This window comes from Cydia pomonella, unplaced genomic scaffold, assembly GCF_033807575.1.
Source record: "Cydia pomonella isolate Wapato2018A unplaced genomic scaffold, ilCydPomo1 PGA_scaffold_88, whole genome shotgun sequence".
In the NCBI taxonomy this organism is placed as follows: Eukaryota; Metazoa; Arthropoda; class Insecta; order Lepidoptera; family Tortricidae; genus Cydia; species Cydia pomonella.
In genome coordinates this window covers 70,472-92,351 of record NW_026907921.1, presented here as the reverse complement: position 1 = coordinate 92,351, position 21,880 = coordinate 70,472, and the positions used below count along the sequence as shown (strand labels likewise).

Genomic DNA, 21,880 nt, shown 5'->3' with positions numbered 1-21,880 from the left:
GCTTTATACCAACTAAAAACTGATTAAATTGTTTATGCCGATACCTTTGTCGAAATAATCATCCTACACTCTATTTATAACTAACAAAAAAATAATATTATAAAGGTTATATAGGAATGTTAATAGCGTTTTATCATTTCCACAAGTAACGCAAAACGGCATCTTATTCATATTAACTCAAAATCCGTCGGTTGTAGCATATTAGAACACATTTAACAATAGTACCCTCCCCTGTATACTACAACCATTATCAACGTTAACTGTAAGCAAGAACTTTGAAAGGTCGCCATAAATTAACAAGGTTTTTGCTCAAATTTCTAAATGGAGAGAAAATTTCTCAATTTACTGGGCTTGAGAAGTGAAGTGGAAAGAAATCGTGACAAACTGACATTTTTGTGAAGCATCGATTGGCTGTGTTATTTTTTACCGTTATATCAGAGTTGTTGTTGAGTTCCCAAGGTCTTATTTTAGTATACTTTAGAAGTACGTAGTTAGCTGTTAAGATTATGTGCTCCACATTTCACCTCCATTCATGGGCAGTAAAAGTTATATCCTATAGATTTACGACTCTATTTAGTATAGTACTATTTATTTTGTGAATTGTATTATTTATCTTATTAAGGGTCAATTCTACTAGGTCCTGACTTATCTGGTATTTAGTCAAAAAGGAACAGATTTTAGAATGTCACAATACATTTTAGAGTACATATGGTGCTACTTTCTTCGTCGGACCGGTTTTAGTTTATCGCCATTCGTTACGAATTTTCTATTTTTCGCACTTGTGTCGTAATGTACTATTTCCAACGTAACATGTTTGTGATCTCGTTTATACTATTTTATTACTTATTTATATATTTCATTTCTAAGATTGTAGTCTACTTAGCAATCTAATAATAACCTATATGCAATTTCTTTTTAGATTTATAATATTTAACAAAAAAATTAATTACAATTACAATACCTTAAAAATTAAACTAAAATGAGGCCTAAAAATAAATAAACAAAAACAAACAGTAAAAAGTAAACTATGAATTAAACTAAACTAAAAGTACTTACCTACAAATAAAAGCCTACAAATAAAAAACTGGCCTTTTAATAACTCTTTTTTTATCTTAGCTGTTTTACATTATACTTCAATTCAAAATAATGTAATATACTTCACAATTCCCTAGTAAAGGTTATCACTTTTTTGGGATTATGGTTCCTTGTAAGCGGTGCTGAGTATTTTGCTTGATTTTCACTAATCTAATATCAACATTGGTTCTACGAGTATTATACCTCCTCTGTTGCACGACAGTCGTGCTTCACTCGCAAAATGATCCTAGCAAAACGATAAGTGATCGTGACGTCAAGGTCACTGCAAGCCCATCTTGAAGTATGGAAAACAAGAAAATTGCTATTTTGTCGATGAAATATTGCGTTTATGTATATAGATGCTATACAATCTTTTTTTATATAAAATGTATGGAATCGAATGGTATAGTCTATGTCATCCACAATGACGCGCAGATTTGTTAAATCTCTCTTAATGACATGACAATACGAGTCAAGGCACGCGTCTTCGTAAATGACACGATGTATACATACATACCCTTAAGTACCCCGGAAGTAAAAAAAAAAAATAAAATAATGAAACTTTCAGGTTCTGTACTTTTTTATTTTAATATCCTCATTGTTATGATAAATTGCTCATTTGCTATTTATTTTCCTATATTTTGTTATAAAATTCAATATGCGCACATGGCAATTTTTACGAAAGCGTCCATCTAACCCCTCAACTAAGTTCGTCAAACTAAACCACATTGGGATTAGTCGAGTATCCTCACAATGGTTTCCTTCATCGAAAAGTGACTGATCGATAAATGTCAAATCATGTTGTACATTAGGTTCGAAAAACTTATTCACATGACCGGCTCGACCCTTCAAAGGCCATCAACCGAAAACTTCGAGTCGTCGAGAACCTGACTTGCACGGCGGCTACAATGTATTTGTTTTGTTTGAGCAATAAAGTGTTTTACTAATACTAGTACTAATAAATATGTACTTTATTTTCCATATTATTTTAAATAGAACAATTTATAGGGCACGGCTTCATGTCGGCGCTCCACATATACTGCACCACTGTTTCGGTATTTTAGTTAATTTATTTTTAGCTTACTCGGTTTGAGTTTCCGCAAAAAGCAACCGAAATGACTGCTAACGATTTCTAATGTTTCATTTAAGTGCCACCCCTAACTGTCAAGTTAGCTTTGTGAATTTGGCAGCAGTGACTGACAAAAATTTAAAAAGCTTATTCTGGCCAGTTACGCGCATTGTTCAATATTTAAAAAATGTTTTCTAATTTTGTACTCTTATTGACTAAATTAGAGTTGTTAATGTAAAGATACATAACATAACTTAATACTATTTTAAATATAATATTTTCATAAATAAGTGTCGCGCGATGACGCAATAGGTAATTTTGCTAAATCATAAAGTCCGTCTTAGCCTTAGTCTAAGAACGTCATACTTATATAGAATTTTACATTAAAGAAGGTATTGCCACATTTTGTTAATGCAAATGTTTAATACAAAACAAGTAAGTAAACGAGCATTTATCACGATAAAATACCTATTTATCAATGCAAGCAATAGTAAAAATAAAGCGTGGTAAAGTAAGAGATCATTATGTTTACCGGTTTCAACAGAAGGCCTAACGCATCGAAATTTCGTTTTATTTTCCTCTCTATCACTCTTGCGTATTCGCAGGATAGAGAGCCAGATAACGATATTTCGATTTACTTCGCGGTAGGCCCCAAGGGTTCCGTGAACATTGCTTACCGAACTCCAGTGCAACGGAACAACACTGATTCGAAATTTGAATTGACTTGATTTTGTGACGTCACCAATCGATTATTGTGCATTAACCTATAGTCCCGAGTGCGGGCGAAGGGCGAAGGATTCAATTCCAATTCATTTCCAATTTATCGTGAGCTCTAGACGTGTAGTTAGTATGCGTAATTTGAGAACGCGCTTATACTGGTATTATAATATGTTACTACTTCGACCCTTCCAGTACCTATTTTGGTATTTTTCTGATTCTTGACTCGTTTTTCACACATAATGTTACCTAAATATTAGTTGGAAAATTTAATTAATAGATATTATAAATGAATATTGTATTAGGGTCAAATGATATTGACCAAACGTAATGGCTAATAGTTATTTACTTTAAACTGTTTATCCAGGACGAACCTGTCTAAACGATTAAACAACATACATTTTGACCATTCTCAAAATCGATGAAGATTGTACACGTTGCAGTCAAAACTCCCCGCCATATTTCTGACAGACACATGTTAATGTATATCCCGGCAAAGTGGCTTTAAAACTTAATAGTTAGAGTATAATACGAAATGTTGTTACAGGAATACCAGAAGATGAACGCGAGCGTAAGAAGAAAAGATGGTATGTCAATATTAGAATCTTCACTAACATCTGTCAGAATGATGCTAACGAAGAAAATCAACGCAGTTAAGGTAATCATCCCTCAGTTCTGGAGCGATATTAAAATTAAAAATATATTATGGAATTAATGAATAAAATTATCACATATCAAAGATTCCGGTAAGGCAACAAAATATGAGCTATTTGGCGAAAGATCAAAAACACACCTTGTTTATGCAGCAAAAAGGTTGTAGGCGTGTAGAAAACTACTGCAACTAAGCATAACCTAAAAATATATGTATTGTTGAATTTATTACTTGCTGTGAGACACCTTGATTTTGTTTATATTTACTATTGATTATTGCTGTGACTTCAAGTTATTGGTTAATTGCCCTTTAGGGTTTATTCATTTTAATAATATTTAGCGGCATGATTTAGGAGCCTGTAATTATTTAAAAACAATTTATTTGATGATTGTGTTTAACATATTTCTAAACAAGTGTAATAAAATTGACAACTTTGTTTGAAAATATCAAAAATAACAATAATTAAATATAACTTGCAGAGAAAACAGTTATAATTTCTTAAGCTACTTTTATTTATTAGATCACTTCATTATTCTACAGAGAACTTTAGAGATTTGATGCATATATGTATTTTAAATGTTATTTTACTTTTCTACTGTAGACCCTTTCTGGATAAAAGCCTCCTCCGGCTGTCTTTTTTTTTTTTTTTTTTTTTTATACTACGTCGGTGGCAAACAAGCATACGGCCTGCCTGATGGTAAGCAGTATCCGTAGCCTATGTACGCCTGCAACTCCAGAAGAGTTACATGCGCGTTGCCGACCCTAACCCCCTCCCACCCTCGTTGAGCTCTGGCAACCTTACTCACCGGCAGGAACACAACACTATGAGTAGGGTCTAGTGTTATTTGGCTGCGATTTTCTGTAAGGTGGAGGTACTTCCCCAGTTGGGCTCTGCTCTAGATCTGGAATGACATCCGCTGTGCTGTGCCCTACCACACAGAGCGAGATGACATTCACAATGCCCATACCTCTCTTGTGGACGTAGTTTAAGGACATACCCGGGTCCAAAATGGGTCTCCATGCTTTGCCTGCAATAGCAACAATTTCATCCTGCCATGTGGCCAGTGGATGTCCTCTCTTTCTAAAGCCCTGGGGCCCTTTCCATTTGGTTGCCTTTCCTGTCCACCTCTCGCTGTTGAGCCTTGCCAGATGATCAGCCCATCTCCACTTCATCTCTGCAGCTTACCGTAGATAATTCTATAGTCACTGACATCTAGGAATAAGGTTTTACTCATTATTACAATATTGCATTTGTTGCCTAACTACTTAGGCACCTTGACCTAGTTCTTTTATCTTGGCCTTCAGGTTTTTCTGAAGCTCATTATACACGGACAATTACTAACAGTAATTAACTGCAAACATAATCTAGTTTGCATTTATTTAGGTATCTGTAAGTTAATAAGGGTTGGTTTTGTGTACAAGCAGTAGTCTATCATGGTGTTGTGCTAAGTGTCTTGCATATTTTACCCCTCAAATGCTAAGGAGTTGACATGTGCGAGTCAAAACCTATTCCAATCTTAAAGGCCAGCAATGCACTTACAACCCCCTGGTGTCCATGGGCGACAGTAATTGCTTTCCCATCCAGTATTTATCTGTGCTAGTTCACCTATCATAGAAAAAAAAAACTTGGAAGATTTAAATGTAGAATTGAATTTCGAGGCTTTATCTGTGGTACTCCTGGGGTAAGATATAGACAAGAGTTACATCTTTAGCACTTAGTTCTCAATTAGTTTTTTGAAGTGAAAACTTCCTTAGCGGCGCTGTGCACTTTTTGTGATGGGGAAAAATGTTAAACTCGCGACAGGTCACGTGACCGAGAGATTCGTCAGATTGAAAATTTGTAAGACGGACACGTGACCTGTTCGAAAAACTGTTCCAATGTCAATTGGCGATGATGGCTCTATTTAGTAATGATGATGGTGGAAGTTGATTTTTCTGAGAGATAAACTTTTTAATGTTAAATAATAATTTAATGTAAGCCTCACATTTTGTATATAAAAAAAATAATAATAATAATAATTGGAATAGTCCTGAAGTGTAAATTTTTTAGTGTAATATAAAGTGTCATGTTTGTGTACGATAGCGCAATAAATGAGTATTTTATTTTACCCCATAGATGATAAAAATGCACAACGTTAATATTCAAGTTTTCACTTCTGACGGCACTTCCGGATTGCAACCCGTTGTTTTTTCTTTATTCACATACAGTTAGCGATTGCTTAATCAATATGTCATCTTATCATCATGTTTTTTTTTAATAATTATTAACGTAAGAGTTATAAAAAAGTGTTTTAAGGTAGTTACGTACATATTAAGTTGTAGATACCAATACCGATGAAAGGCATCGCCAGCCGTCTTATAAACCTATTGCCTGTAATATAAGCAAAATCAGCTTGAATTACATTACAAGAGGCGTATTCTAATGGTAATAACAGGCTGTGAATTTGATTTGGATTTGTTATGGATCTGACCCTGTCGAAAGTGACATGTCTTCTACCAGAAATTCAGATAGAACAAATTCATTACCTGTTATTACAATCTGAATATATGCCTCTTGCTCAATGGATATATTTATGCCTAGTGTCACCACTTTGAAAGATAGATTAAATAATTTAACGAACTTAGAGAATGTTGTAGTTTTAAATCAAGACATTGCCATAAATCAAAATATCGCCATTTTGTACTGGCCAGATTGTAAACATAACTATAACTAACGTTTCGGTATTTTTATTATAATTGTTTGGGATTTGTCGCCAACGTATTGCGAACCCGCTAATATTTGCCAACGTCATGGAGTAGATGGCGCTAGTAGTCACGTTTAACTTAAGTAACCGGTTCGAGGTTATTGGGATTTTTTGAGGGAAGGTGAGAGGGTAGATGAGAACGACAGTAGGAAAAAGGAGGTTGTGTGCGAACAGATCGACGCGGCAGTGATATTTGCTTTTAGATCAAGTCAAGAACGTTCTTATGGTGTTATTAGAATAATGATGTGTCTCTAGTATATTGTGACCAACGTTATCAGTACTCAGAGTGAACAGTGATCCAGTGAGGCTAATATGAACTTAAGGTAAACTTTGTGTGAGGAAAGGGGTCGCTATAAGGGGAGGTTTGGAGGCGACTATTAAGCTCAAGAAACCAGGTGGATAATCATGTGATACTCATGTTATATGTAGGTAATAAAGTCGGACACCAGCACAACTCATATCGTCATCTCACTAACATCCAGGCCTCGTATAGGTATGTAGTACATTTACATATCGCTTTCCAGTATCCGTAAAACCATTAGCTCATTCGATAGGTTAATAAGTATGGTGAGCTTGATGACAGGATTGTATGGGTGTATAATTAATTCCATTTTCAACAAATATCAATACATACGAGTAGGTAAAACCTTGCTTATGTTACAAATACAAAAATACGTCAGAGTTCTTTACATTCTGGTACAATGAATTAGATTTACCGAAAGAGGGAGTAAACTAAAGATCATCAATGTTATCATATATTCATTCAAACATTGTACCACATATTGATTAGCCCAACTCTAGTCGATTGAGTACCGCCGACTTAATCCTGCACATAAGGCAAAAACAACTCAAGCCTGGTTTCGAAGGAACAAAATTGACTTTATTGCCCACGAAGACTGGCCGTCCTCCAGCCCGGACCTTAACCCCCTGGATTATGCCATATAACAGGTTATTGAGGAGAAAGCCTGTGCTAAACCCCACACAAATCCCTCAAGCGGGCCATAGTTAAGACAGTGACGGAATTAGACATGACAATCGTGCGTGCCGCTATTGATGACTGGCCTCGTCGTTTGAGGGCCTGTGTCAAAGCCAGAGGAGGCGATTTTGAATGATATTGTCATATGTAATTCCTGATTTTGTGTACTTCATTTTAATATATACTTTATTAAACTTTCGTTGGTATATTTTATGTAGATAAAGATTATTGCAGTAACAGAATTTAATAACCAACTAGGTAGAAAACAATGCAATACATAAACATATCATTAACGCAGTAGCGTGCCCTCGTGCTAACGGTCAGGTTGAAAGGTATAACCGTACATTATTAGACTCATTAAATACCAGCGTGGACAACGAGAGAGACTGGGATATGAAGCTGTCTGAGGTGACTTGGGGTATGAACAATTTACATAGTTCATCTACTGGATTTACTCCTTTCAAACTAATGTTTAGCGCAAGCCGTAGCAGATATCAAGCAATAGCAGGAAATTCCTTCGACGACGAACAAACTGCGGAGCAAACTCGGTGCACTGCATCAGGTAATCTTAAAAGAACGGCAGAGGTCATGCAAAAACATTTTAATGCAAAGCGGAAACGACCAACGAAGTACAAGGTAAATGATTTAGTACTGTGGAAAGGCGCGGCTGATAGAAACATCAACGTGAGGCGGAAACTGAAAGAAAAATTCAGTGGACCATATAAGATTACAAAAGTGGCAGGTAACGATAGGTACGTAATTACGTCGCTTAAAGGAGTGAAGGGCTATAAGCGGTTTGAAGCTTTAGTATCTTCGGATTCAATAAAGAGATTTCAGAGGGAGACTGATGTGACAGAAAGTAGTTCTGATGATAGTCAGGTAGATAGTACAGAGGAGTTAATTGATTTACTGGAAGGATAAATTAGCCTTGGATATTTCTATTTATTTGGGATAAAGGACTTGGATAAATTATGAAACAAGCAAAAATATATGAAAGAAGTTATATGGTTATTTATTGGTTTAAAAGACAAATTTGAGATATTTGTTGGATGGAATAGTTTATTATTGGATATGAATGTTGGCTATTAATGGAGTGACTATGGTTTAAGAATGGAAATAGATATTGGTTATTGTAATGTATGTGGGTAGACTTATGCTACCACAATAGAGGGTAGATTTCGTACCTGTCTTTGTCGATCGATTAAATGCAATACCGAACGGACGTGTTTCAGTGATCTCCTCATATCCTGGATTCCCTGGGCCCTAAGCAGATATTTCTCAGTGGCGACGAGAACAATTGGACACTAGTGCATTTTAAAAGTGTAAAGTTCGTGATAAACAGTGTACGACATGCCTGTGGGAAAAGTCGGACCGTTTGACCTTGTCAATGACAATTGGGAGCTGTTTGTTGACCGTTTAGAACAATATTTCGTTGCAAACGATGTTAAAAACGAAGTGAAAGTGGCTACACTAATAACAGTGATGGGCGGAAATGCGTATGAACTTATGGTGAATTTGTGCACACCAGCGAAACCGGCGAGCAAAACATATGACCAGCTGGTCGCGCTGATGAAAGGTCATCTAAATCCAAAGCCGAGTTTGCTCGCAGAACGTTTTAAATTCCGTCAACGTGTGCAAAAGCGTGATGAAAGTATTGCGAACTTTGTAACGGATCTTAAAAAATTAAGTAAGGACTGCAGTTTCGCAGGGGATAGCTTGAAGGAGAACTTGAGGGATCAGTTCGTGTGCGGCCTATTAAACGACGACATCAGACAGAAGCTGTTCACGGAGGACGACACGATCACGTTCGACCGGGCGTACAAGCTCGCCGTGTCCATGGAGGCGGCCGAGGTCAATGCGGCGCTAGTAGAAGACTGTGCTCGGAATCGAACCAGCGACAGTATACCAGCGGCGGGCGCGACGACAGCCGTGCATCATTTGGGGCGGGCGAGCCGGGGCCGGGCGGCGGCGGACGGCGGTCGAGCGGCGGGAACAGCGGGCCGCGGGAAGATAACGGTCGGCGGCGGTCCAAGCGCCATGAGCGGAGCGGGCAGCGGAAAGATGCGAGGCTTCGGTCAAAATAATAATATGGATTTAGATGGAACGTGTAAGGGTGCGGATTAAAGCATGAAGCCGACAGATGCAAATTCAGGAAGTATGTCTGTCGAGTATGTAACCAAGAAGGACACTTAAAAAGGGTGTGTCCTAGGCTGCGCGGAAGTTCGTCCCTATACAACGTGACGGAAGAGAAGGTTGTGTATTTGGACCATTCGGACAGCAGCGAAAGCGACGAGGTAAACAATTTTTCACTAAATAGCAGCGAATCGTTTGTGTGTGAGCCATACACCATAGATGTTAACATTGCGGGGAAGTGGTTAAATATGGAAATAGACACAGGTAGTGCGATTTCGTGCATAAGTTTAGAATGCTATAAAAAATTGTTTACTCATTGCAAAATACAAAGAAGTAATTTAGTGCTGAATTATTATACAGATATAAAGGTAAAACCTGTAGGTAAAATAACACCTAAAGTGCAGTGCAATGGTTTTTGTAAAGAATTAGACTTATACGTCATTGAAAATGGCAAAACTAGCCTTTTAGGTAGGCGTTGGATAAGGGCATTTAATATCATAGATAGGTCAAAATTGGTATGTAAACAAATTGCTAATGTGAACAAGTTGTTTGATGAGACTGAATTCAGTTCCAGATACTGTGAGGTGTTTGCGGAGGGCTTGGGCCGGTTCACCGGGGGCACGGTCGGGTTCCACCTTCGGCCGCACGCGCGGCCGGTGTTCCTGCGCGCGCGCCCCCTGGCGTACGCGCTGCGCGAGCCGGTGGAGCGCGCGCTCGAGCAGATGGTGCGCGACGGCATCATCACGCCTGTCGCCACCTCCGACTGGGCCACGCCGATAGTGCCGGTAGTTAAAAAAGATGGCACCATACGGGTATGTGCTTCTGCCCAGGTCTTCGGATTCAATAAAGAGATTTCAGAGGGAGACTGATGTGACAGAAAGTAGTTCTGATGATAGTCAGGTAGATAGTACAGAGGAGTTAATTGATTTACTGGAAGGATAAATTAGCCTTGGATATTTCTATTTATTTGGGATAAAGGACTTGGATAAATTATGAAACAAGCAAAAATATATGAAAGAAGTTATATGGTTATTTATTGGTTTAAAAGACAAATTTGAGATATTTGTTGGATGGAATAGTTTATTATTGGATATGAATGTTGGCTATTAATGGAGTGACTATGGTTTAAGAATGGAAATAGATATTGGTTATTGTAATGTATGTGGGTAGACTTATGCTACCACAATAGAGGGTAGATTTCGTACCTGTCTTTGTCGATCGATTAAATGCAATACCGAACGGACGTGTTTCAGTGATCTCCTCATATCCTGGATTCCCTGGGCCCTAAGCAGATATTTCTCAGTGGCGACGAGAACAATTGGACACTAGTGCATTTTAAAAGTGTAAAGTTCGTGATAAACAGTGTACGACATGCCTGTGGGAAAAGTCGGACCGTTTGACCTTGTCAATGACAATTGGGAGCTGTATGTTGACCGTTTAGAACAATATTTCGTTGCAAACGATGTTAAAAACGAAGTGAAAGTGGCTACACTAATAACAGTGATGGGCGGAAATGCGTATGAACTTATGGTGAATTTGTGCACACCAGCGAAACCGGCGAGCAAAACATATGACCAGCTGGTCGCGCTGATGAAAGGTCATCTAAATCCAAAGCCGAGTTTGCTCGCAGAACGTTTTAAATTCCGTCAACGTGTGCAAAAGCGTGATGAAAGTATTGCGAACTTTGTAACGGATCTTAAAAAATTAAGTAAGGACTGCAGTTTCGCAGGGGATAGCTTGAAGGAGAACTTGAGGGATCAGTTCGTGTGCGGCCTATTAAACGACGACATCAGACAGAAGCTGTTCACGGAGGACGACACGATCACGTTCGACCGGGCGTACAAGCTCGCCGTGTCCATGGAGGCGGCCGAGGTCAACGCGGCGCTAGTAGAAGACTGTGCTCGGAATCGAACCAGCGACAGTATACCAGCGGCGGGCGCGACGACAGCCGTGCATCATTTGGGGCGGGCGAGCCGGGGCCGGGCGGCGGCGGACGGCGGTCGAGCGGCGGGAACAGCGGGCCGCGGGAAGATAACGGTCGGCGGCGGTCCAAGCGCCATGAGCGGAGCGGGCAGCGGAAAGATGCGAGGCTTCGGTCAAAATAATAATATGGATTTAGATGGAACGTGTAAGGGTGCGGATTAAAGCATGAAGCCGACAGATGCAAATTCAGGAAGTATGTCTGTCGAGTATGTAACCAAGAAGGACACTTAAAAAGGGTGTGTCCTAGGCTGCGCGGAAGTTCGTCCCTATACAACGTGACGGAAGAGAAGGTTGTGTATTTGGACCATTCGGACAGCAGCGAAAGCGACGAGGTAAACAATTTTTCACTAAATAGCAGCGAATCGTTTGTGTGTGAGCCATACACCATAGATGTTAACATTGCGGGGAAGTGGTTAAATATGGAAATAGACACAGGTAGTGCGATTTCGTGCATAAGTTTAGAATGCTATAAAAAATTGTTTACTCATTGCAAAATACAAAGAAGTAATTTAGTGCTGAATTATTATACAGATATAAAGGTAAAACCTGTAGGTAAAATAACACCTAAAGTGCAGTGCAATGGTTTTTGTAAAGAATTAGACTTATACGTCATTGAAAATGGCAAAACTAGCCTTTTAGGTAGGCGTTGGATAAGGGCATTTAATATCATAGATAGGTCAAAATTGGTATGTAAACAAATTGCTAATGTGAACAAGTTGTTTGATGAGACTGAATTCAGTTCCAGATACTGTGAGGTGTTTGCGGAGGGCTTGGGCCGGTTCACCGGGGGCACGGTCGGGTTCCACCTTCGGCCGCACGCGCGGCCGGTGTTCCTGCGCGCGCGCCCCCTGGCGTACGCGCTGCGCGAGCCGGTGGAGCGCGCGCTCGAGCAGATGGTGCGCGACGGCATCATCACGCCTGTCGCCACCTCCGACTGGGCCACGCCGATAGTGCCGGTAGTTAAAAAAGATGGCACCATACGGGTATGTGCTGATTTTAAGTTAACGCTAAATAAAAGTTTAGAAGTGGACCACTATCCTTTACCGAAAGTAGAAGATTTGCTAACTAAATTGCACGGGGGAAGTAAGTTCACTAAATTAGACCTGTCGCAAGCTTACGCCCAGTTTGAATTGGATGATGAGTCTAAGAGATATACGGTAATTAACACCCACAGGGGTTTATTTATGTACAATAGACTGATATATGGGCTAGCCTCTAGTCCCGGTATTTTCCAGAGGAAACTCGAGCAATTGTTTGCGGATATGCCTCGGGTCGGTGTCTTTCTGGACGATTTGATTATAACAGGGGTCGATGACCGCTCGCACATAGACACGCTCAACGAAGTGTTTGAAAGGTTAAGGAAATATGGTTTAAGAGTTAAAAAGGATAAATGTACGTTTTTTGCTGACTCGGTAACATATCTTGGATTCGTAATTAGTAAGGACGGCGTGCATACATGCCCTGAAAAGATTGAAGCGATCAAGCAGGTACCGGTTCCAAATAATGTAGCAAAGTTACGGTCATTCCTAGGGTTAGTGATGTATTATGCTAAGTTCGTTCCGAACATAAGCACTATACTAGCGCCTCTGTATGGACTTTTGCGGAAAGATGTGAAGTATGAGTGGAGTGAAGCTTGCATGCGCGCGTTTAGTGAGGTAAAACAAATGTTGATTTCTGGCGATATATTAGCACATTATTCGCCAGATCTTCCCCTAATTCTGACCACTGACGCGAGTAGTGTGGGGGTGGGTGCTGTCATATCGCACCTTGTGCCCGGCGCCGGCGACACTAGCGCCACCGAGCGACCAAAAGCGTACGCATCGCGTGTGCTTAACGCCGCAGAGAAGTCGTATTCGCAAATTGAACGAGAGGCACTTTCAATAATTTATGGAGTCCGAAAATTTCACCAATACTTATATGGTAGAAAATTTATTCTAAGAACGGACCATAAGCCCTTGGTGACAATTTTCGGCGATAAAGTAGGGGTACCCGTAATGGCTGCAAGTCGTATGCAGAGGTGGGCGGTTATTTTAGCTGGTTACGATTATACCATCGAGTATGTGCGGAGTGACGGGAACGCGGCCGATGCTTTATCTCGCTTGCCGGTGGGTAAGGAGAAGAGCGAGCGGAAAGAAGTCACATATTTAAATTTTATCCAAAACTTCCTACCGATTACGAGGAAAATGGTACAAGATCACGTTAGTAAGGATGAAGTACTAAAGAAAATATTCCTGTTTTTACTGTCCGGCTGGCCTACTAGTTGTAACGATAACGCCCTTAAGCTGTATTACCTGCGGCGCAATGAATTATATATAGACCGGGGTTGTATAATTTGGGGCTATCGGTTAGTGGTTCCAGAGGCTTTGAGAGATCACTTACTCAAAGAGTTACATGTCGGTCATTTAGGTATCGTGAAAATGAAGAGTCTCGCCCGAAGTGTGATGTGGTGGCCTGGAATAGATAGTGAGATCGAGGAGTTAGGTAAGCAGTGCACGACGTGTGCCCTAGAGGGCGCTGCGCCACCGCGAGCGCCGCCGCAACCGTGGCCGTATAACCCAGAGCCCTGGTCGCGATTACATATTGACTTCCTAGGACCTTTCCATGGCGAAACTTTTTTAGTCATCATAGATTCAGCAACGAAATGGTTAGAAATATTCAAAATGGCTAAAACTACTGCGAGGGGAGTTATTAAATCGTTACGGGAAACGTTTGCTCGTTTTGGGCTGCCTTTAGAAGTAGTTTCGGACAACGGTCCTCCGTTCACGTCTAAGGAGTACGCACATTTTATGGAAATTAACGGCATCAAAATGACATTTACGCCAGCTTACCACCCAGCCTCCAATGGCGCTGCGGAGAATGCGGTTAAGTTATGTAAGCGAGCTATTAAAAAGGCACTTCGAGATGGTTGTGATGTGGATGAAGCTCTTCAAGCATATCTCATGATGTACAGGAACGTTGAGCATAGTTCTACAGGGTCAGCCCCAGCTATGCTGTTACAACGTAGACGACTACGATCGAGGCTAGACTTGTTAAGGGGTACTCGGCAGGTCGAGTCTAGGGTACAGCAAGCTCAAGATAAACAAGTGTTGAACGCGGGAGGGAAACCTAGAGAACTTAACGTGGGCGATTCAGTGTGGGCGCGAGATCACGCCGGGGGAAGCTGGTTAAGTGGTCAGGTTAAGGAGAAAGTAGGTTCCCGGAATTTTATTATAGCTAGGGAAAGTGGTCCACAACTAAAAAGACATTTAGATCAGATTAAAAGACGGCGTAGCAGTTATACAGTGACCCTGTCGGATGTGTCGGAGACGGCGGCAGGCGAGGAATCCGCGGTTAATGACACGGAGGCGACTCAGGGTTCGCGCGCGCCGGAACCTGTGGTTCAACCCGATCTTAAGGAACCACCCCAGCTATCTGTAGAGACTGTATCCCTGAACACAGGACCCAGTCACACGGAATGTAATGAGTCCCCTTTGGGCCGACCCAAGCGCATGCGTAAGGCCGTGCAAAGATATGGCTTCGAGTTTGATTAAATTATTATGTATTATGTATCCTAGTTTTGTTGTCACTCGCTTTACTAGTAAGTAGGTATAAGCAAAACATGTATTAGTAATTAAGGGTGGAGGTGTAATGTATGTGGGTAGACTTATGCTACCACAATAGAGGGTAGATTTCGTACCTGTCTTTGTCGATCGATTAAATGCAATACCGAACGGACGTGTTTCAGTGATCTCCTCATATCCTGGATTCCCTGGGCCCTAAGCAGATATTTCTCAGTTATAATGGATTAATTGATGGAAAATTAAAGTGGATGAGATTCAAATCAAAATTGACATATTATGGTTTTTACTTGGGTAATTTATACTATCTCTATTAGTGATGAAAATCAGATAATCCTTGTTTTCTTTTTCTTTCCTTTGCAGAGTCGCAAAGTCGTCAGGATGGACGAGTGTCAATAACGGCCATAGAAGTCTCTCGAGCAGCAAATAGATGGCGCAACGGTTGCGTCGATGGAGCAACGTCACTGCCATCAACACGTCACACCACTCCGTTTCTATCATGGCCGCAAGAGGGCACTCGCTCGTCGCAACTATGGCGCCAGCATTCCTACCAAACGGACCAATCAGCGACGTTCGTACCAATCACGCCACTGGAACCTCGCAACGTGATTAGCCGAGGCAACTGTAACCAGATTATTGGAGGGGAGTTCGTTATCCAGCCGTTTGAAAATTTAGACCGACGCGGCCATTACGCTTGGAACTTTGGTAGCGAAAACAACTGAAAATTGGTTGTTGGGATAGTGCTAAAAGATAAGTACTAGATTTAGTAATTGCCTGCTATTACCTGTGTTTTTGGTAGATTTAGTTGTTTGTTGATTTTACAATTAGTATCTAACGGCTTTTGGTTGCTTTCTTCATTGTATTTAAATCATACATGTAAAGCTTAGTAAATACTTTCAATGAAAACTATAGCGAACATGATCGGTTGCATGGAAGAGATCGCTCTTTAGCGATAAGGCCGCCTTTTATGTACCATTGTTTAAGTTACGTGCTTAATTTGTAAGTCATGTTCCTTTTCTTATTGGTGAGCAATAAAGAATATTTGTATAGCACTGTGATGCAAAAGTACTCCCTTTTGCTTGTTATACACAGGAGACCTTAGCTCTTAGCCCCCGTTCAATGCAGCATATTATGACAAGCGTGTAACTGCGGAATCCTACACTGAGCATGGCCCAACATGCTCTTGGCCGGTTTTATAGTGAGTTGGGTTTTTAAAATGTCTTGTAACAATAGCGTGAATAGCGTGTACCTTTTTTGAAAGTACTGCTAGATATTTTTTATCAATATTAAAAGTAGAGTTCCTTCATGTTATAAAAAACCGGAAAAGTGCGAGTCGGACTCGCGTTCCGTACAAATTTAACTTATTTACTACCCGTTCACTTCAAGTAGGCGTCGGTGTAACGTCACAGATAAAATTATTAGTACTGTCGTACTAATAATTTTATGTAATTTTTTTGATGCTTTGTTTTCAGCAGAGTGTGTCCCACTGCTGGGCAAAGGCCTCCCCTCTTTCTCGCCATTTGGTCCTATGCAATGCACACTTCCGCCACTATTTACAAAATGCATCAAGATCGTCCCGCCATCTCCGTTCTGGTCTTCCACTGCCCCGAGATGCATCCTTTGGGACCCAGTCTGTGGATTTGGTCCAGCGCTCGGGGTGTATTCGGCAGACGTGCCCTGCCCAGTCCCACTTTATCTTAGCGGCTTTCATGCCCACATCCTCAATGCCGGTTTTTGATGCTTACTTTATTTCATACTTTTTGCGATTGTATTAAATTTAAGTAATAAAAGCAGTTGTAAGCCGAGTGGATAAGGCATCATACGGGGTTGTGCGAGGAAGTGAGTCCAGAGGTAACGGCCAACTTAAAATGAAGGGGTAGTATTTTTTTTTACTTTAAGACAATATTACTTGCCAAATTTCATAGTTCTAGGTAAACGGAAAGTATATAAATTTTGATTCCTTTGAGTGTTGAAAAATACATTTTTTGCGGCATAAAAGGCCGCTTTTTTACGACAATTTAGTAGTTTTATTTTTCACAGCTTCAAGGGACTGTTGACCTGATTATACGATTTTTATTACAATTTGATACTTCCACGCATTGCCAAGATAAAGGGTCTTGACAGACAGACAGAAAAACGGACATAAGCTAAGTCTGCAGCGATTTTGCCCAGTGCAAGTGTTAAGTAAACATCATAATTTCATAGATGTTTGACATTTACAATAACACTGGCACTGACTGGGCTATCAAAATCGCTGCCAACTTAGCTTGGCCTGACTCCATTAGTATGCAAACTTTGACTTTAGTTAACGAACGGTATAATACTTACGAAGTTTCGCTTGATTTGCTCTTTCAGTATCGATTCAGCAAAGACATGCTTTTGAAGTACTAATGGATTTGCTAGATTTACAACATATTTTAAAATTATGATTCATAGTCAATGATCAATGTTCATATGTCAAATAGTCGCCTCAAGTCCTGACCGCAGTCAATGTTCCATGAATGCTGAATTAAATTATAACTGGAATTAATTGCGAACAGTTTGAAACTGTGTACAATCTTGGACTCTGGTCTCGAAAGAGATAGCTTAAATCAAACACTTTAATTTGAAACATTAGTATAATATGTTTAATTCGGCTGAACCTTAACACGAATCACAAAAAATACAAAACAAAATGAATACCTCCTTATTAAATCCACTATAGACAGAAGTTCGCTAGTTGTAAATAGTTATTTGTTTTATATGGGGAGCTCCGAGTGAAACCAAAATTTCTCACCACACCGAGGCGAGGAAAATACTAACTATGAAATTCCAAAAAAATCGAACCAATTCAAATTCAAATGAACGTAATATGAATGAACGTAATCATTCAAAATCATAATTTAAAAGTCAATTCTACCAGCTAACATAAGGAGACAACATGTGAATAAAATGCAACTTTCTCATTAGTTTTTGAACAATCAAGAGGGCGTTTACTAGTTGGTATGGTGAAAAATAAATACGTGTATAATACGTGTAATAATAAATAATACGTGTCATGAAAAAGTTACCCTCAACATTAAATTTAATAAGATCAGAGGAAAATAATCGAATGTAATAAATTATCTGCAGGGAGAGCAAAAAAACTAGGTTTCCAGAATGTTGGTCCGTGTTTTTCTGACAACCTGACACCCGTGACGACGCTTTATTTGAAATGACCGACCATGACGAGCTAGGAGATCTCAGACATGTACAAATTGTAATTCGACTTGGTAGTTCAAAAGGCCGTTTGCGTTGTCGATAATGAATATTCAATGACTAGTCAAAAGGATCTTTTGAAAGCGGAGGGCCTCGGAATGTTTACATTTTGTTTTTGTTAAGAATATTATGTATTTGTTTTAATTCATAGGTTGGTAATCTGGTTATGATTTAGAGCTGTGTTCATAGTTTAATAATTATTTTTACACATCTTTTAAAACGAATGCGTAATATTAGCTCACATAATAATCTTATTTATCTGAACTGAATATCAATTTACTTCTTACTTGCATCAGTTCTTATCATTTATTTAAATAAATAAATAAATATTATAGGACATTATTACACAAATTGACTAAGTCCCACAGTAATCTCAATAAGGCTTGTGTTGAGGGTACTTAGACAACGATATATATAAATATTTATAAATACTTAAATACATAGAAAACACCCATGACTCAGGAACAAATATCCATGCTCATCACACGAATAAATGCCCTTACCAGGATTAACTACAAATACAAATTAATACATAACTAAAATAAAACTACCTACCTAAAAAGCAAAAGCCTAGGTAGGTTATGTGTTCGTTACTGCGGAAAATAGTAGTAGTAAATTTTAATAAGTAAATAAACATTTTTTAAGAAGAATTATAAATATATTTTTTTAATAAAAAATCATGAATATATAAGTATTAAATTTTTTTGGAAAACTGATTATGCGAATATTAATTTTATGTGAGCTCATATATGTTTTTTATGTTAATACTTTTTATATTTTACCATTATTGCGGTCATATGATCATTTTGAGAAACGATATTGGTCACCTTTATCTGATCAGTGCGGCTGAAGTTATTACTCGTAAGGGAAATATTAGTGGTAATTTCTCCATACAAACGTTCTCGATATTTTCCTCTATTTTTTATATGAGTTTATTATTACCAGTACCTGTTACCTTTATAAGTTTGTTTCTGTCTATACGTTTTGCTTTTTTTGATATTCTAGTTTTTATAAGAACTATGTTACTTTAAACAACGCTAAAAATGGCTAAATAAATAATAATAGGAGTATCACCTAGCATACAAAATCAGAAACAATAAACGCAAAAATCAAGCTATCTTGGGGGGAATTTGGGAGGATGGATCAACTAATATACCTTACACGTACCTTAAAATTCTTAGCTCGCAAATAAGGTCAAAAATTTAAAGGAATATAAATTAAGTCTATGGCAATTATTACTTAAAACAAAAATGTCAAAACTCTAAAGTCATTTTCAGAACATGTAAAAAATCGATAGCTCTATCGAATTGTCCTCACTCTAGTGCCGCCGCTCTAGGCTCCTACACCGCGCGGTTTGGCCAATCACAGCGCGTGAGTTGGTTGTCTGGCCACGCCTTTAATGATGTGGTGGGGGACAGTTGAAGACAGCGAGACTCGTTGAAATTATGCTTCGTTATAAATCTCCTTACTTCTTATATCTATGGTCTTAACTATGGCCCGCTTGAGGGAGTCAAGATTTGTGTGGGGTTTAGCACAGGCTTTCTCCTCAATAACCTGCCATATGGCATAATCCAGGGGGTTAAGGTCCGGGCTGGAGGACGGCCAGTCTTCGTGGGCAATAAAGTCAATTTTGTTCCTTCGAAACCAGGCTTGAGTTGTTTTTGCCTTATGTGCAGGAGCTGAGTCCTGTTGAAAGACCCATGGCTGGTTTTGAAATAGGGTGTGGCTTAAGGGCTTCACTATTCGTTCGAGAACGGTTTCCTGGTAAACTTTGGCCCCAGTTTTCACAGAAATGAACCTGTGTTAGCCCTGAGTATGACACACCCAGCCAAATCATCACATAAGAGGGATGATGGCCTCGTTGCACTCTCGGAACAGCCGCAATCGCCTCTTGACTGTTTTTTGCATACACTCTTGTCATTCTGGCGGTTACAACATTCCTCAATGGTAAAAAGGGGGGTTTTCCCGAGGGTATGCATACAGTATGGGGTTCTTCAAAAAAGGAGTGTACAGGTAGGTGTACAGGCTAAGGGAAAAGTACAATTATAACATTTATAACCTAGTGTGACCAAAAGCAAATAACACATTGTACTACAAAACCGCCTTCTTCACTTCCATAGGTGTATTTAATGCCCTACCTAATTATATTAAAATGTTGGATGGTAATAAATTTAAGATTTAATTAAAACGGATTCTTACAGAAAACGTATTTTATAGTTTAAATGAGTTTTTCGAAGCGATGGAAGAAGAGCCATATGTGTTAGATGAGACTAAGAATAGATGTTATAATGTATATAGTTGTTATGTATTTTTAAGGCTATAAATTGTACGCTCAAACGGGCAACTGTTGATACATTGTTTATATTTTACACCTTTGTGTACACAGTTTACAATAAATAAATTACTTACTTAAAGGGTCGGCAACGCGCATGTAACACCTCTGGAGTTGCAGGCGTCCATAGGCTATGGTGACTGCTTACCATCAGGCGGGCCGTATGCTTGTTTGCCACAGACGAGGAATAATAAAAAATCATAACTTGGTCATTGAGTCTATTTTCTAAAATAAAGCTATATTTTGCAGGTGGTCCATATGCTACATTTGGCGGTAAAGACGCCTCCCGAGGGCTGGCAACATTCTCCGTGACGTCTTCAGACAAGGAGTATGACGACCTAAGTGACCTCAACTCTATGGAGATGGAGTCAGTTAAAGAGTGGGAGGCTCAGTTCCGAGGTATTTGTCCATTTTAAAGTATTAATATCAATAAATTTTAAAGTATCAGGCCAGAGATGCATGAACGTTGGCGGTAGCTCGGAGCGACTCGCGCCGCGCGCATCCCGCGTTTGGACGCGCCGGGCCGTTGCGGCGCCTGGCCCCGCCGGGCTCATCGCGCACCCCTGCACAGTGCCCAGTGCGAGCAGAACAAGAGCGTGATGCGCGCTCGCGCCCCGCTCACGCTCCGCTGTAGTGTGACGAGGCCTTAAGTTATTAAAACATTAGATTTATTTAAGGCTTCGGTTTGCAAAGCAAAGGCAAAGTTACTTCTGGGAACCTACTAACTAGTAATATAAACAAAAAAAAAATGTAATCTGCACATACTATTCTATAAAATTAAATACAATCGTATTCAAATGAAAGGGCGATTTCAAGTTTTCGTCTTTTATATTACATCTCTCCTAAAACTTTTTGTTCAGAGTCTTCTGAGTTTCATATAAATAAAGCATACGGCCTGCCTGATGGTAAGCAGTATCCGTAGCCTATGTACGCCTGCAACTCCAGAGGAGTTACATGCGCGTTGCCAACCCTAACCCCCTCCCACCGTCGTTGAGCTCTGGCGACCTTACTCACCGGCAGGAAACACAACACTATGAGTAGGGTCTAGTGTTATTTGGCTGCGATAGTTAAGCTGGCTATCTATCAAACACCGGATTCTAATCACCATTCATGTGTTGGATTTGATTGAGTTATTGAACAGGAAATTCGAAATTGAACAGCCTGTTTATTATCTACGAACATTTTCAGTTACATTGTTTGCCATAATTGCTTGCAAAGTACCCTACTAATATTTTTTTCAACACCTGTATTAACGTTAACGCCAAGCGGAAAATTGTAACTCAAGTTTTATTTTGCACACCTTTACATAGGTAATACACACACAGACATAGGTATGATCTTACAAAATGTATGATGCAAAGTTTTGAAAATATATCTATAGTTTGTGTTAAATTATTTCTAGATAT

At 39.5% G+C, this 21,880-nt stretch overlaps 4 protein-coding genes across 4 annotated transcripts; all 4 read left to right on the top strand.

Annotated features, from left to right (window-relative positions):
- Window positions 1–7,285: 7,285 nt before the first annotated feature.
- On the top strand, window positions 7,286–10,234 carry LOC133534336 (uncharacterized). The gene is made up of 2 exons (XM_061873457.1): window positions 7,286–9,337; window positions 9,940–10,234. The coding sequence occupies exons 1-2, from the start codon at window positions 8,583–8,585 to the stop codon at window positions 10,232–10,234; spliced, it is 1,050 nt and encodes a 349-aa protein (XP_061729441.1). The 5' UTR covers window positions 7,286–8,582.
- Window positions 10,203–11,515, top strand: LOC133534334 (uncharacterized). The gene has a single exon (XM_061873455.1). The coding sequence runs from the start codon at window positions 10,737–10,739 to the stop codon at window positions 11,508–11,510; it is 774 nt and encodes a 257-aa protein (XP_061729439.1). The 5' UTR covers window positions 10,203–10,736; the 3' UTR covers window positions 11,511–11,515.
- Window positions 11,516–11,545: 30 nt separating this feature from the next.
- Window positions 11,546–15,058, top strand: LOC133534333 (uncharacterized protein K02A2.6-like). The gene is made up of 2 exons (XM_061873454.1): window positions 11,546–11,680; window positions 12,088–15,058. Exon 2 carries the CDS (start codon window positions 12,242–12,244, stop codon window positions 14,876–14,878), a length of 2,637 nt encoding a protein of 878 aa, XP_061729438.1. The 5' UTR covers window positions 11,546–11,680; window positions 12,088–12,241; the 3' UTR covers window positions 14,879–15,058.
- Window positions 15,059–16,465: 1,407 nt separating this feature from the next.
- On the top strand, window positions 16,466–21,108 carry LOC133534335 (uncharacterized). The gene is made up of 3 exons (XM_061873456.1): window positions 16,466–16,535; window positions 20,724–20,873; window positions 20,951–21,108. Exons 1-3 carry the CDS (start codon window positions 16,466–16,468, stop codon window positions 21,106–21,108), a joined length of 378 nt encoding a protein of 125 aa, XP_061729440.1.
- The last annotated feature ends 772 nt before the right edge of the window (window positions 21,109–21,880 follow it).

Coding starts and splice junctions, on each gene's coding strand:
- LOC133534334 (XM_061873455.1), top strand. CDS start 10,737: ATGCCTGTGGGAAAAGTCGGACCGTTTGACCTTGTCAATGACAATTGG.
- LOC133534335 (XM_061873456.1), top strand. CDS start 16,466: ATGCATCAAGATCGTCCCGCCATCTCCGTTCTGGTCTTCCACTGCCCC. Junction 16,536..20,723: donor GATGCATCCTTTGGGACCCA/GTCTGTGGATTT, acceptor TATATTTTGCAG/GTGGTCCATATGCTACATTT. Junction 20,874..20,950: donor GTGGGAGGCTCAGTTCCGAG/GTATTTGTCCAT, acceptor CGTTGGCGGTAG/CTCGGAGCGACTCGCGCCGC.
- LOC133534333 (XM_061873454.1), top strand. CDS start 12,242: ATGGTGCGCGACGGCATCATCACGCCTGTCGCCACCTCCGACTGGGCC.
- LOC133534336 (XM_061873457.1), top strand. CDS start 8,583: ATGCCTGTGGGAAAAGTCGGACCGTTTGACCTTGTCAATGACAATTGG. Junction 9,338..9,939: donor AATATGGATTTAGATGGAAC/GTGTAAGGGTGC, acceptor ATTCAGTTCCAG/ATACTGTGAGGTGTTTGCGG.